The sequence below is a fragment of the Microcebus murinus genome, chromosome 4 (assembly GCF_040939455.1).
Source record: "Microcebus murinus isolate Inina chromosome 4, M.murinus_Inina_mat1.0, whole genome shotgun sequence".
Lineage (NCBI taxonomy): Eukaryota > Metazoa > Chordata > Mammalia > Primates > Cheirogaleidae > Microcebus > Microcebus murinus.
This window is the reverse complement of record NC_134107.1, coordinates 55,376,751-55,392,475: the sequence shown is the minus strand read 5'-3', so window position 1 is coordinate 55,392,475 and position 15,725 is coordinate 55,376,751. Positions and strand designations below refer to the sequence as shown.

The window sequence follows — 15,725 nt, the reverse complement described above, 5'->3', positions numbered from 1 at the left end:
TAGAGTGCCTTGTTCACACATAAAAATGTTTGAACTTTATGTGAAAGAAAGTGTGATGGCATAAATCATGTCAAGCAAGGGCGTACTAGTTTTTGAAAGATCAGATTGCTGGCAGAAAGAAATAAGTATGAAAAAATGAGAGACAACTGTTCCAGGCAGTTACAGAAGCAGTAGGACTAAGGAGAAGGGGTGCATAAGTGAAGTAAAGGAAGGAAACCTCCAGAAGAAGGAAGCAATTGTTTTTGGGAAGGGGAGGCTGGTTTGCTAGTTTCACGCATGGCTGGTAAGGCAACCACACAGAATAAAAAGCACTAGGAAAACAGCAGAGCTTAATGATAGACAATGACTCTAATTTATAACATGATTCTGAATTAAGAAACAAGAATTTTTGAATTCTTATTTAAGAAATAGGATAAAATTGATGTTCAATGGGTATAAAGTTTCAGTTATACAAGATGAATAAGTTCTAGAGCTCTGCTGTAAAAGAGTGTGTGTATAGTTAAAAATACTGTATTGAGCATTAAAAATGTAAACGACTAGATCTAATAATAACGTTATTACTACAATAATAAAAAATTCGTTATTACTTGTACCTAAATCCTATATTTATAGGTTGTCTAAGATTTAAGTATTAAAGATAAACTAAGGTATATCTCTAGTGTACGGCTTCTTGAATTAAAACTTCAGCCATTATCACTTCTTTTTAAGCTATTGCAACCTACTCAGAAGTGCCCACAAAGCAAAATATCAAAGAAAAGCTATCCCTGCCCCAATCTACAACATGGTTTATTCCTCCACATCTTTAAAGTTCCATCTTCTGGTTTGACGCCAAGGCCACCATGGAAGAGTATGTAGAACAATAATGGACTTCTATGTGAACTTGGAATGATACAGCTTCAAATTTTCAACTCCCATAATTTAACATCTTTAAAAATATAGTTATCATTAGTTAACGTGCAACTGATTGAACCAACATTGAAATAAATATGAAGAAAATACAATATTTGCTGGATTCTACAAAATTTCAAAAAATATATGGAAACATTAAGAAAAAAATAGAATCATACTTGTGTGTGGTTCCAACCTGGCATACCTAGGACAATATGATTAGAGATTTCAGATTCATGATAAAATTTCCCTGGATAGTCAACACTGATAACTGTGACTTTTAAGTTTATTTTCACTTCAAAAGCCATATAACTTTCTTATGATTTATCTTAAATTACTAAAAGAGATGGACTGACAAATTGATTTTGTTATAGCACCAAACTATGATATATGAAGACAGTTTCAAAATAATGTTTAATGATGGTTATGCTCAGAGAAAGTGACTTTGAAAAACATTTCTTCTCATAGGAAAACATGTCTGCATCTCTCAAAGTCTCCAATAGCTCCAAATCCCAGGTCTCTGAATTCATCCTGCTGGGATTCCCAGGCATTCACAGGTGGCAACACTGGCTATCCTTGCCACTGGCACTACTCTATCTCTCAGCAATTGGAGCAAATATCCTCATCCTCAGCACCATCTCCCAGAACCCTTCTCTGCAGCAGCCCATGTACCTCTTTCTAGGCATCCTCTCTGTGGTGGACCTGGGCCTGGCCACCACCATCATGCCCAAGATCCTGGCCATCTTCTGGTTTGACGCCAAGGCCATCAGCCTCCCTGAGTGCTTTGCTCAGATTTATGCCATTCACTGTTTTCTTGGCATGGAGTCTGGTATCTTCCTCTGCATGGCCTTTGACAGATATGTGGCTATTTGTCACCCTCTTCGCTACCCATCAATTGTCACCAATTCCTTAATCTCAAAAGCTACCCTGTTCATGGTGTTTAGAAATGGCTTGTTTGTCATTCCAGTGCCTGCACTTGCTGCTCAACGTAATTATTGCTCCAGGAATGAAATTGAGCATTGTCTGTGCTCTAACCTTGGGGTCACAAGCCTGGCTTGTGATGACAGGAGGGTAAATAGCATTTGCCAGTTGGTTCTGGCATGGCTTGGAATGGGGAGTGATTTTAGTCTTATTATACTGTCATATGCTTTCATTCTGCGGTCTGTGCTTAGACTGAACTCAGCTGAAGCTGCATCCAAGGCTCTGAGCACTTGTAGCTCCCATCTCATCCTCATTGTCTTCTTCTACACTTCTCTTGTAGTGGTTTCTGTAACCCACCTGGCAAAGATAAAGGCTACTTTGGTTACGGTTCTACTCAATGTGCTGCACAACATCATCCCGCCTTCCCTAAACCCTATAGTTTATGCACTTAGGACCAGAGAACTCAGGGTGGGCTTTCAAAAAGTGCTTTGTTTGGGTTTACAGAAGAAATAAGACATTAAAATCTTCTCCATGATGTACATAAACTTTGGAATCTTCTAAACGCATAGTAGAATTTGAAAGAAGGTGAAGTAAGTGAAGGCCTTTGAGATTACCTTTTCAGATTTCTACAGACATAATTGTGGATGCTTCTAAAAAGACACAAAAGAGAAAAACCATTCACAATAGCTTAAACTATTGAAAAAACTAAATATATTAATGTATGTGACACTATAACTAATTAAAAGGGATCAAGACACAGAACTAATTATTTATATGTATCTCCTAAATATAAACAAATATAATCACAAACACTTATATACACACATTCACATAGTCAAAAAAGTAAATAAGATTGGGGGATGAATTGTAAGCGATGACGGCACATCATTAGCTATTACTTGGGAGTGTAGTCAGTCTGTCTGAACTAGTATCTCTGTAGTAAAATGGAATGCATAGGCAAGAAAAGAAAATAATTTAAACAAAACTAAGCCAGATTATGATGAGGTTTTATTTAGAATATGAGATGACCCAGTTTGCTCAGACAGAACCCAAATGATACATAGAGCCACAGGGACATTCTGTTTTGTTCCATCTACCTTCCCGGATGTGCTCTCTGCCCTTTCTGCACTGCTCTGTATTCTGTAGGGCTGACCTTCATGTACTGTAAACTCGACCTGCTTTATCTTTAGGCATTCAGTTAAATTGAGCCAATGGGATACAGTGGCATGAGTTTACAGTGCAAGAGGGGAGAGAAATTAGGTTATTTATTCTTCAGGGTCCTGACTAGATATGGTCCTTATAGCATTTCTCAGGAAGCCCACCTGCTACAGCTACAGCTCACATGACTATTTAGTGACATTTTTTCTTTCCTCTCCCCTTCAGGCTAAGGTGGTGATACAAGCTTTCTGATATTAGTCTCTGAGTGTCCAGCAACCATTACTTTTCAACATCTATTTTGTTTCATTAACTCCACCTACCACTCAGTTTATAGCAACTTCATTAAGTTCTCTCCAGACTCACATTTGTGTGTGCCTTTTGGTTTTTGCCAAGACTCTGATTAATCCTGAGTGAATCTCACTTTTTTTCTACTGCAAGCACCTCTACTATGCTACTACAATTGCAGCCATACAAGGATGTGGGCAGTTTGAGGAAGTGAGAAAGAGATCTTTAGAGAGACAGGAATGAAAAAACCTACAAAGAAAAAGACAGGTATAGAATTTTTATCCCTGTGACAAACCCTACCCTGAATTTTTTCTTCTTTTTTTCATGATATTAACCAACAAACAGCAAAAAATCGGTCTTAACCTATTGTCATGTATTTCAGTCTGACCCAAGCTGCTTTTCACTGGGCCCATGCTCAGAGCTTATCATTACTAGCTAGGATCTTTTCTAGGATATCCCCTGAAATATGAATATTAACTTGAGTGGAAGCTGTACCAGACTCCAGAAGTCTATTGCACATTGAATACTATCACTCATTTTCCAATGAGGCCAGTTCTATCAGTTCTCAAGTATATTGAATATAATGTGAAGAATTTTCATTTTTATCTGGCTTTCTGCACAAAATTGAATTGATTTTTTTCATTTAAAGATTAATAAAGAGATAAGATCCAATGCCCTGTGGACTGACAAAAGTACTTTCTGTAATAACAATATACTTCAGGACATTAGGATAATTTAAGAAAATATATGCTTGATATTTTCTATAAAGTTTCAAAGAGTAGTATTTCCATTAAATAAATGTTACTATGATAAGTAGGAAGTTTACTGAAATAACACCAAGATGACATGATACCCAGTGGAGAAACGAAAACTTGCACATTACAGTCTATCAAAATTGAAAATTTCAGAAATTTGTAACTCTTAGATGTCCCTTCAAGAGCACCTGACACGTGGAGTATTGTTGACAGTGTTCCAGCTCTACACCTTTGGATACGCCTTGACATTTACACAAAGATCATCCTTCCCTCAGTTGCCCCTGCCAATGACCGGACACAGAAAGACAGCTTGAGCGCAGCCATTCTGGCCAGAAGCGGGACTCCTTCAATAGTCAACCTAGGCATGCAGACTCCCCACTGGCTTGGCTGAGGCTTTCTCAGAACTGCACTGAGGACTGATACTTTTCTTAGGCAATCTTTCCTTCCTTTTCTCTTTTCACAGGTGTCAGAGACATATCATGGTCTAAAGTCTCTCTTCCCCTTCCCCTGCCTCCTTGTCCTTTGCATTTCACATGTTTTCCCCAATAAACCCATTGGATGAATAATTCTATCCAGTCATCTGCTTCTCAGGGGACCACGACCAACACAGGTCATAATGCGAGTGGAATGATACAATGGGGGAGACAGTCTGTATTTACACAAGTGGTGACCTAATGGCTGAAGATTTCACCAGTGATGATATGGAAAAAGGTCTCTGTGAAGGGAGATGCCCTTGAGAGTGCAATCACCTCAGACATTTGAAAGATACAGGGAGAGTGGGGTTTAACAATGGCTAGGGTGGTGGAGTTGACTAATATTACTATATTACATTGAGACCACATACAGCAATACTGAGAAAGAGAAGGCAGTTAACAAATACTAAAAATTAAGTGTGATACACCGCAAAGCTTGCAAACAGACTCTGATCTCCTGGAGCAAAAAGGGTAACAGCTGAGAAATAAAGCTGGGCATGAAAATTGAGTCTCAAAACTCAATAGTTGTTTAGTTTGACAAATCTAGCACTATGAAACATGGGATATGGACATCTGGTAGGATATCCTTAAAGATTTTGTTTGCAAACTGGTTCATGTCTTCACTTATTGCATGGGAGCTGACACTACCCTTACTTAGGAAGACACTGCAGAAGCTTCCCCCATACAAGGTTATGGTTAGTGTCCTCTTCAGATTGCCAGGCTGGTAACTAAAGTTACATTTAACTAAAGTTAAATAGTGTGCTCACATCATAAATGAGCTGCAATAAATAAACAGTGTATATTGTAAGAAGTCAGGGTTTAGAAATTAAGGGTGCTTAATGGAGAGGATCAGGGCATAAGAAATAAGAAAATATTAATAGAAAATAAGTAAGAATTTATTGACTTGAGGAAATTTCTGTGGACGGTGTTGAAAACTCTGGTAAGAACTCCAGGAGATGGGTCAAACTCACGGCTAGAATGACTCTTTGGAGCCTGGAGAACATAAGGGATGATGAAGAGTCAGTGCAAATGTCTGAGTTGGCCTGACAGCTGGTTGAGGAAGCAATGCAGAGCTGAAGGAAGAGAGAATGCTGGAATTGACATTAGGTGAGGCCAGAAGACTCACCGGAGAATTAGGTTCTACGAGAAGGCCCAGAAAACACATCATTCAATAAGAAACACACTAGTGAGAAGGACACTAAAATATTCAGATGTGACTGTCCTCTCCAAATCAAATGTGACAATAGTAGAGGCAAGCAGAGAGCTGGGCTGGTTAGTAGCTGTGGGGGTGATGGAGCCCTTAAGTAAAAGAAAAAGTGTTGGAGGTAAGCAACTGCCAGGATTCAGGGGGCAGCAATTACTCAACAACCAGCGAGGTCAAAGCAGCAGCCAGGGAGGCTTCTCCTGGAGAGTGTTTTGAAAATGGTGGCCTCAGGGCCAAAATAAATAGGCAGCCAGCAAGGCTGCTACCTAACATCTAAAATCATAAGAAAGCATTAATAGAGGAGTGGGAGGCTGTGGAGAGTGGCCTCACAAAAACGCCATGGTCTCTTGCTCAGTTCCCAGAGTGGAGCCAATTTTCTTACTTAGAACATCTTAACTGAGGACACGGCCAGGACACCAGGGGTAAGAACCTATCTGCAACACTCTAGCAAATATACTGAGAGTCCCCTATTGACAGTTGCTCCACTTATGATTTTTTGACTTTACAATGGTGTTTAAGCAATAAGCATTCAATACGATGAGATTTTATTTGGATAAGCTCATTGCTAGTTGAGTATGTTTTAAGTCAAAAACATGCTTTTGACTTATAATATTTTCAATATATGAGAGGTTTATTGGGATATAATTTCATTTTAAGTCAAGGAGCATCTGCATATGAAACTTTTAGTCAATCTCAATAGTCCTGTTTTGGAATAGATATTTTATACTGTTAAATTAAAGTAGTAATATTTATGTTGTAATACAGTATGATCACTTTTGTTAGAATATTTATAATAAATTAATATCAAGAATTTTACATATATATTATTTTAATTAAGATAAAGATATACCATAGGTTCACTTTAAGTTTCAGAATCATTGGTGCTTTTTAATCTCATTGAAACATCTTTGTTTTTTTTTTTTTTTTTTTTTTTGAGACAGAGTCTTGCTTTGTTGTCCAGGCTAGAGTGAGTGCCGTGGCGTCAGCCTAGCTCACAGCAACCTCAAACTCCTGGGCTCAAGCGATCCTACTGCCTCAGCCTCCCGAGTAGCTGGGACTACAGGCATGTGCCACCATGCCCAGCTAATTTTATATATATATCAGTTGGCCAATTAATTTCTTTCTATTTATAGTAGAGACGGGGTCTTGCTCTTGCTCAGGCTGGTTTTGAACTCCTGACCTTGAGCAATCCGCCCGCCTCGGCCTCCCAGAGAGCGAAACATCTTTGTTTTTTCAAGTTATTCAGCGTATGTTGTTACTTTTATTTTATTATTATAATAAATATAAAATTAGAATCAGTTATTTTTTATTTATTGCTATCATCATGATCATTACTTCAATGTCTGGATATCCAACTAAATTTCCCTAATTTAATATCTAAGTGTAATAAGCCTTTTGATTACATCTAAGAACACCAAAGTAGTCATCAGTCATTAGTCTAACTTGAAGAGTAGAAAGTTCTCAATAAACATTAATTAAAGGAAAGGACAAAATCATACATTAATAAAAGAAGAAATTTAAAAATGGATCAGTGTATGAATGAATGAAACAATCTCTACTTAAGTGCTTTTGGTCTATTTCCCAAAGGGCAGTGGAAAAGAAGAAAAGGTAAATCTGCAATAAGAATTAAATGCTAGTGTTCATTAAAATTACTTGTGTTCATTTTCATTCTCTCCCTCACATGTGTATGCATGCTAACACACAAACACATTTGAGATTATTTTCTTATTTATCTGTCATTATTTGAGCACTAAGAATGGAAAGTTCTTGCTCTTTTTCCTCTTCCCGTAGAGGTTAACTTGATTCCCACACCAGCATCTGTGTCTCTGATATCCTGAAATATCCCCTCGAGACACAAAACACACATTGTCCTTTAAAGGTGTGCTTCTATAGCACAGATATTAAGGAATTTAGTGACTGAAGACTGTAGCTGTCTACTTACAATAGGATTGTGATGCTTTATGACCAAGACCCTGAACACCTGGACTAGACTGTATCCAGATCACTATTTTGCTATCCAGAAACTAAGGTATTAAAAACTTACAAAATGACAATATTTATTTTTCTGTAGGCAGTCAGATAAAGTGAAGAGGGATATATCAGTTTTTTACTCTTTTTCAAGACATAAATCTTTGATTCCATCCACACAGATTGAATGCAGAAGTGTTGTGTGAGGTGGAGTTGTCTTGAAAAGTGTTTCTTTTCCCAACACTGGCATTAAAATTCAGTGTGAGTTACGATGATTATGATTGTCTGTATAATTCTCTATCCCAATAGGGATTCTTGCATCAGTAGTGGTGGAAGTCAGGTGAGGATCACTCCCACAAGGAGAAATGGGAGAACAGCTGGAGAATAGTTCTCTATAACTCTTGCTTCTTACCAGTAGTCTCCTTATTCCCTCAAATCCTAGTCTCATTTTCCTTGGTTATTTTCTGGAAAGACTGAGTTGTAATTGCTTTTCAACCATTTTGGGTAGCAAAGTGTACATGGAACCAGCAGCCCTCATACAAGGAGAAAGTGGGTCTACTGGATTGAAAATGGTTCAATAAAAAAATTAATTTATTGCCCAGAGAGTTTAAAAATGAGAATAAATAGCACATGACATCAAACTTGTATTTTCTAAATGGAGGTAATCCTGTATCCCTAATACTTCTTCAGTTACCCTGACTACACACCTGCAGAACTAAGTCAAATTTCTTTTCAGAAGAAATCAAAATTACATGTGTAGAAATTATTTTAAATTTGTTTTGAAAAAGAACACTTCTTACATTTGTAGGTAACACTTAGATCATTAAATTAGTCTTGAAGAGCTTTGCAAATGTACTGAACATTGGACTTAAATTGTTGTGTAATCATAAAGCTGATTTTAGTGAGTGAGCTATACCTATAACAAGGAAATATGAGAGATATAAATACAACACTTATCTAGTATTTTAAAAATAAATTCTTCAGAAAAGTGAACATGTAATCCTATAAGAAAACATTTTCTATTTTAAGTTTAGGGAATACTTATGCTTCCCTTAAGTTCTCTATGTACTTTTGACACATTGATACTCACATAAAATGCAATAACACTATGGACACAAACTTGCTTATGTGTAGGCTCAGCATATATCCACATTATCTTTTTTGCCATCCCAGGTCATTGTTTTCTCTGTACAGAAATCATTCAGACACTGAACTAATATTATCCACTCTTTGACACACCTTAAGTTCAAGGGAAGCTGTGAAATTGCATTGTGCACTACTCTTTACAATGCAATGTATAGCCTGAAGTAGGTATTGAACATCATAGTTAAGAGATACTGTTCAATGTATTAAAGAGCAAGAGAGGGAGAAAAGAATAGTGACTGTATTGACTACTTTTTAAGTAAATTGTTATAAATTATTGAAAAAAAATTTTACAAATGCCTTATTGAGACTGGGATAGCGTGTATATACATATATATATATACTGTTTTAAACTTATGTTTAGCTTAATGATGTATATGTAAGAAACCTGAAAAATATGTTGACAACAAATATGAATTATAAATTAACCAAATCTGAATGACACAATCTTGTTTGTAATTTTGGTTATTAAGGGAAAAAATTCATATATTGAAAAGACTATATTTATGCTTTTTTACAAAATTAAAAATAATATACTCTTTGAAATTCTAAAGCTAAAATTTTAGTTTCTGAATCATCCACTTAGTTTAAATAAAAAATTGAAATTCAGTTTATAAGCTGCCATATGATGTAAGTATAATTTTGGAAATTCATTTTAAAAACTTCTCTCTTTATTAAAAAAGTGAGAATGTGAATTTAAGCATTTTGCATGATTTGTGTTATGAAAAAACTTTCTCAAAATTGGAAATGAAACAATTTTGTACAATTACCTCTAATTACACACCACACCATGAAGCATTTCATTTTCTCAAGGTGATCTTGACTCAAGTGTTGTTGTTCTGAATTCTTTTTTCTAACATAATTATATCCTCCTAAATTCTTGAAATATTGTTTACCTAAAAATTGTGTATGTATATATTTTGAAACATGTATGTATAGTTTTAACCCTGATGCAGCCTTTCGTACTGCATAAATATTTAAAAATTAATTGGATTAATCTTCAATTTGATAGAAAATTTAAATAATGTGTTTTTATTATAAAAGCCATTTACTTGTTCTGCCTTTGTCATCTTATTTTTACTTTCCACTGTCTTTGTATTTTTTTCTCTTCTTTATAACAGAGATACTTTATTTATCTTTCCTAGTAATCTTAAGAAACATATTCTGTATTTTTCCTTTCTAGCTGTTTCTTTTATGCATTCCAAGTAATAATATTTAGATTGTAATTTAATAAATCTCAAAGTCAAGTATGACATGTGAATCAATTATTAATTCATTCCTTCATTCATCTATGCATTTATTTAAAAAACAGCAGTTATTGAGTATCTAATAGGTGTGATTTTTTCTCTAGACACTGAGGATGAATTGCTAAGCATTGTCCTTAACATCAAGGATTTCATTGAATTGTGCAGGATTCTCAAATATGAATTGATTTTTATTATACCATGGGGTAAATATAATTAGAATAATTACTTGAATAAACCAATTTTTACTGCTAATCATGGCTGTTGATAGCTACATTATTTTAAGAGAATTTAGAGTGGATCTCCATTATGTCCAAAGAATATTTGAGTCTTTGTGAAGATGGTTTTGGTTCAAGAATGAGTGGAAAGTAGGTACATTTGAGGGAGTGGGCAAAAGAAGCAATAAAGAGATCAAATGACTCCCTGACACAGGGTGATATGAGTAAGAAATACCAAAATCCTAATCATACTTCTGGTCTGAGAACATTTGTCCTCTCCTCTAGAAACTTCTCCTGAGACTAATCTTAGGTACAGAGGTGCTCCAATGTCACCCAATATGACTCCAAGATTATGTAATGACATGATTCACCCTAAAAGAGCATGCATGCTCATTATCATCTTATATCTTTGTTTCTGTACTATTTCCCAAACAAGTTGCATATCTGATCTGTCGTCTTGATGATGCAGAATTTTATAGGACTATATTACCCATCAGTTAATGAACTTAAAATAGTCTGTTTTATTGATGGAGGGAAGGATGAATATTTCCTTTCAGGAGAGTTCATTAGGTGGAACCCAATTAATTTCTATGATGTTAATTTTTGTATGCATTGCCCAAATGGCTGTCAGTCTGAGAAGAAAATACAAATGTGGGTATTGAGCACTTAAAATGTGGTAGTATGTCTTAATATGCTCTATCTTCTTTAATCTTCTCAGCAATATGATTTCTTCAAAATAAATTATAATATACATATGTAATTTTTATCATTAATCACATAATATCTTGAGGAATTCTTAAACTTGAAACTCACATACTTCACAACCAAATCAAGAAAGAGAATATGACCAGCAACTCACAAGATCCCTCTACCTCATATTTACTTCTGGTTGTTACTCTGTCCCACTGGTGAAAACACTTTTCTATTTCTAATAGCACAGATAAATTTGATCCATTTTTGTATTTCATACCAATGAGATTGACCATTATGTACTATTTTGCATCTTTTAAAAATTAACAAAGGTAGTGAGATTTAGCCATATTGTACATATCGTTTATTCTAATCATTATATAGAATTTCATTGTGGGAATATAATAAAATTTATTTACCTGTTCCAATGTTGATGAACACAGGTATTTTCCATTTTTAGGTTATACTACAAATTTTGTTACAATAAGCATTCTAAATGATGTACTTTGATGAATACATGTACATATCTTTGTTGGTAATAGAACTGATGGTTATACATAGTTCACCTTAAGATAGGTAAAAATAATCATTCAAATTTACATATATGCCAGTAGTATTTAAGGATTCCAGTTGTTCCACATCCTTACCCATATTTAATATTTGAGGTCTTTTTTTGTTTTCTTTTCTATCTAGTTTGTTATATGTACAATCGGTGATTATTTTCCTGAGCACTATATAAGTCAGTAACTATTTACATGCTTATTGGTACTTGTATTCCTCTCTCGTCAAGTACATGCGTAAGTAATTTGTTTCAGCTCACCCCTTTCAGTTATTGATGTTGTAGTAGTACTTTATGTATTTTGCTTGTACATATGCATGGAATATATATTCTTCTAGTATAAAGGACAAGAGCGTGGTCTTTAAAAGTAAAACTACTGAATCAAAAATTTCATTGACTTTTGAGATCCCAAACTCTGTTAGGGAATGAATTACTTAAAATTTCCAAAATACTCTGAATAGCGACTCAGTAATCATAAATAAATATCAGTCACTTATTAATAAGAATAAAAAGTCCACATCATATCTCTTGGATCATCAATGAGGTAATCAAAGCACTCTCCTTTAAGATTACATCCATATTGGGCTGAGAACAGTTATTAATACTTAACTAAGGTATTCTAGTAAAAAAATATCTTCAGAAAAGTCATAACCAAATTAAATTTGAATATAATATAAATTTATTATTTTTAATTATTTTAATTATTATTGAATATAAATTTATGAGGATGGGAATATCTCTTTTTATAAAAAAATTAATGTACATTCAGTGCCTGTAAAAAGAACTTAGACTGCTCGATAAGAATTTGTTGAAAGCATCAATGAGTTAATTAATAAATGAACAAAAATAAAACAAAACTACTACTTGCACTCAGAAAATTTGTTTGTTTCATCATTAAACTACAATATGAAATTTTAAAAATTTGGAGGAGAGGGAGACAGTAATAATCACCTATGTTTTTCTCTTCCTTTTCTAACTCTAGGAAAACCCACACAACTTTTATGCTATTTCATAATCATACCAGATTTATTATGCTAATACTGAATAAAACAGATCTGACTCCAGCTTCATTTATTCTGAATGGAGTCCCAGGACTGGAAGACATACAGGTCTGGATTTCCTTCCCATTCTGCTCCATGTATGTTGTGGCTATGGTTGGGAATTGTGGACTTCTCTACCTTATCCACTATGAGGAATCCCTGCACAGGCCCATGTACTACTTCTTGGCCATGCTTTCCCTTACTGACCTTGTCATGTGCTCCAGTACAATCCCTAAAGCCCTCTGCATCTTCTGGTTTCATCTCAAGGAAATTGGATTTGATGAATGCCTGGTCCAGATGTTTTTCATCCACACCTTCACAGGGATGGAGTCTGGGGTGCTCATGCTAATGGCCCTAGATCGCTATGTGGCCATCTGCTACCCTCTACGCTATTCAACTATCCTCACTAATCCTGTCATTGCAAAGGTTGGGCTCACCACTTTCTTGAGAGGGGTATTACTCATTACTCCCTTTACTTTCCTTACCAAGTGCCTGCCCTATTGCAGGGGCAATATAATTCCCCATACCTACTGTGACCATATGTCTGTAGCTAAATTATCCTGTGGCAATGTCAAGGTCAATGCCATCTATGGTCTGATGGTTGCCCTCCTGATTGGGGGTTTTGACATTCTGTGTATTACAGTCTCCTACACCATGATCCTCCGGGCAGTGATCAGCCTCTCATCAGCAGATGCTCGGCAGAAGGCCTTTGGCACCTGCACTGCCCACATCTGTGCCATTGTTTTCTCCTATAGTCCAGCTTTCTTCTCCTTCTTTTCCCACCGCTTTGGGGGACACACAATACCTCCATCTTGCCACATCATTGTAGCCAATATTTATCTGCTCCTTCCTCCCACCATGAACCCTATTGTCTATGGGGTGAAAACCAAGCAGATACGAGACTGCGTCATGAGGATCCTTTCAGGTTCCAAGGACGCCAAATCCCCACAGCATATGAATAGACATTTGCCAGGAGCTAGAACATAAGGGAAGAATTGCTTCTGTTTGCTTGTTTAGCCATGAGCTAATGAACTTTTTTTCTGGAATTACTGTTCAATCATAGAAAAAGGAGCTTGTTGAATGGTGCATTCCCAATGAGTGCCTTGAGAATCTCAGCATCACTGGCATGCCCATCAATCTTTTTATGTTTTTTTTATTTTACTTTTTCACTCCTGTGAAGGACCAGTCTACTAATGAAACCCGGTTTCCTTTAACAAAGCCTTAGTCCACTTTTCATTAAAAAAAATTAAAGCAAAGGATATGATCTAAGATATCTTTCCAAGTGATGATCAAAATTTCTAGATTGATAAGCTGTTGTTACTTTCCTTTGGAAATTGTGCATTAAATATTTTTCACCATTACCAAAATACCCATGTTTGTTCAATGCATTTTTCCTGACGGAGAAGCTAGAATGTGTCCCATGAAGTCACTAAATATACAGATTTTCAAGTCTCTAGGCATCTTACTAGAGTAATATTATTAGGCCGAATAGGCCTCTCCTAGCAAGGCTGCACACGTGATTATTTCAAAACAAATGATTGGATATTTAGTTTTCTTCAAGAAGGCCTTTGAAAAAGCACATAGTCTCCAAAGATAGATAAATCTCTTAACCAGATGGAAGAAACAGTATATTTTTTTTCGAAGATTAGTATCAGAGAGGATAAAAATCTACTTGTTTCTTTTTGTCTCCAATTGTGAATCTAATAAGGAAAATTAAATCTCTCTTTCTAATATTTACAATTTTTTGTACAATTTGTACAATTTTTTGTACAATTTTTACAATATTTACAATTTATTCTAAATTAATAAACAAGTGAGAAATTATAGAAAATAGTACTTTCATATTAATGCTTCATAAACAAAGCCAATTATATTGAAAACTGAGCAAATTGAATTTTCACTCTTATTTCTCCCTGTCCAACTGATAAGGTGTCACATTACCTCTTCCAAACTAAATTAACTGTAGTCCTTTAATTGCATTTATTTGTTTCACAAATGCTTCTTTACTATCTTGCATTTTTTAATCATACAAAACAAGACCACTTACAAATATAAATATCCCTCCATATATCACCCTATTTCTCTGCTAACTATAATTTTAAAGCTACAACTTACCAATATTACTCCACTTTCTCACCCTGACATCACTCTACCCTAGTTTATCTTTCTCTGATCAATCCATTCTATGGATTTGCTTTTGTCAAGTTCGCCAAGGCCCCCCCTGTTAAGTAGTTAAATAGGCCTCTTTCTGTGCTCATCTAATGCTACTTCTCAGGAATATTGATTCCAATTCAGCATTTCCAAAAATCTCGAAACACTGTCATTTTCTTTTACTTCAGAAAAACTACACTTATGGAATACACTTGTGTTAATTCTGATATATTTTCTACATTCTTTTCTTAAATATTATTTTTCAGAATCATGGTCTTAAGCATTGTCTGTATACTAATGAATCCCAAAAGGAAGCTAAGCTTCCTGAGCTATTTTCCACATACTCCCTCTTCATACATTCTTTGGCCAGTGTAAGATCTCTTCTTTTCCTCCTGTGCTTTCTGACACTACTCCTATTTTCCTTCTCCTGCTTCTCTAGTTTATCTCCTTTAGTGACTTTGGCATACATTTTTGTATGTTTCTTTGAAAATAGTTGTGATTATTTAGTGATATTATGTGTTTCAACTTAAACATATTTTATTGTGTTAATGACCTCAATCTCTTGCTTACTTTCTCATTTAACACTTTAAGATGGGTTTATCTTAAGATTTATATTGAATATTTATTGTTGTTTCAAAATTTTTTAATTGGCTAGATATAATTTTGTTTGAAAACTTGCATCTTGTAACTCCACAATTCACAAAAATCAGTTGTGTTTCTATGTACTATCCGTGTACAATCTAAAATGGAAAATAAGAAAAGAATCTTCTTTACAATAGTATAAAAATATAAGTGAGAACATAATAAAAATAAATTTCACAAACATATGAAAGAATGTTCAACATCTCTAATCATTAGAGAAATGCAAATCAAAACCACAATGAGATATCACTTAACCCCAGTGAGAATGGCCTTTATCAAAAAGTCCCCAAACAACAAATGCTGGCATGGATGCAGAGAGAGAGGAACACTCCTACACTGCTGGTGGGACTGCAAACTAGATCAACCTTTGTAGAAAGCAATATGGA

The 15,725-nt window shown here is 35.1% G+C and overlaps 2 protein-coding genes across 2 annotated transcripts; both read left to right on the top strand.

Annotated features, from left to right (window-relative positions):
- The first annotated feature begins 1,362 nt into the window (after nucleotides 1-1,362).
- Nucleotides 1,363-2,322, top strand: OR56B1 (olfactory receptor family 56 subfamily B member 1). Its single transcript, XM_012786464.1, has one exon. It carries the CDS (start codon nucleotides 1,363-1,365, stop codon nucleotides 2,320-2,322), a length of 960 nt encoding a protein of 319 aa, XP_012641918.1.
- Nucleotides 2,323-11,991: 9,669 nt separating this feature from the next.
- On the top strand, nucleotides 11,992-13,764 carry LOC105883335 (olfactory receptor 52N4). Its single transcript, XM_012786399.2, has 2 exons — nucleotides 11,992-12,050; nucleotides 12,489-13,764. Exons 1-2 carry the CDS (start codon nucleotides 12,046-12,048, stop codon nucleotides 13,531-13,533), a joined length of 1,050 nt encoding a protein of 349 aa, XP_012641853.2. The 5' UTR covers nucleotides 11,992-12,045; the 3' UTR covers nucleotides 13,534-13,764.
- Nucleotides 13,765-15,725: the final 1,961 nt, after the last annotated feature.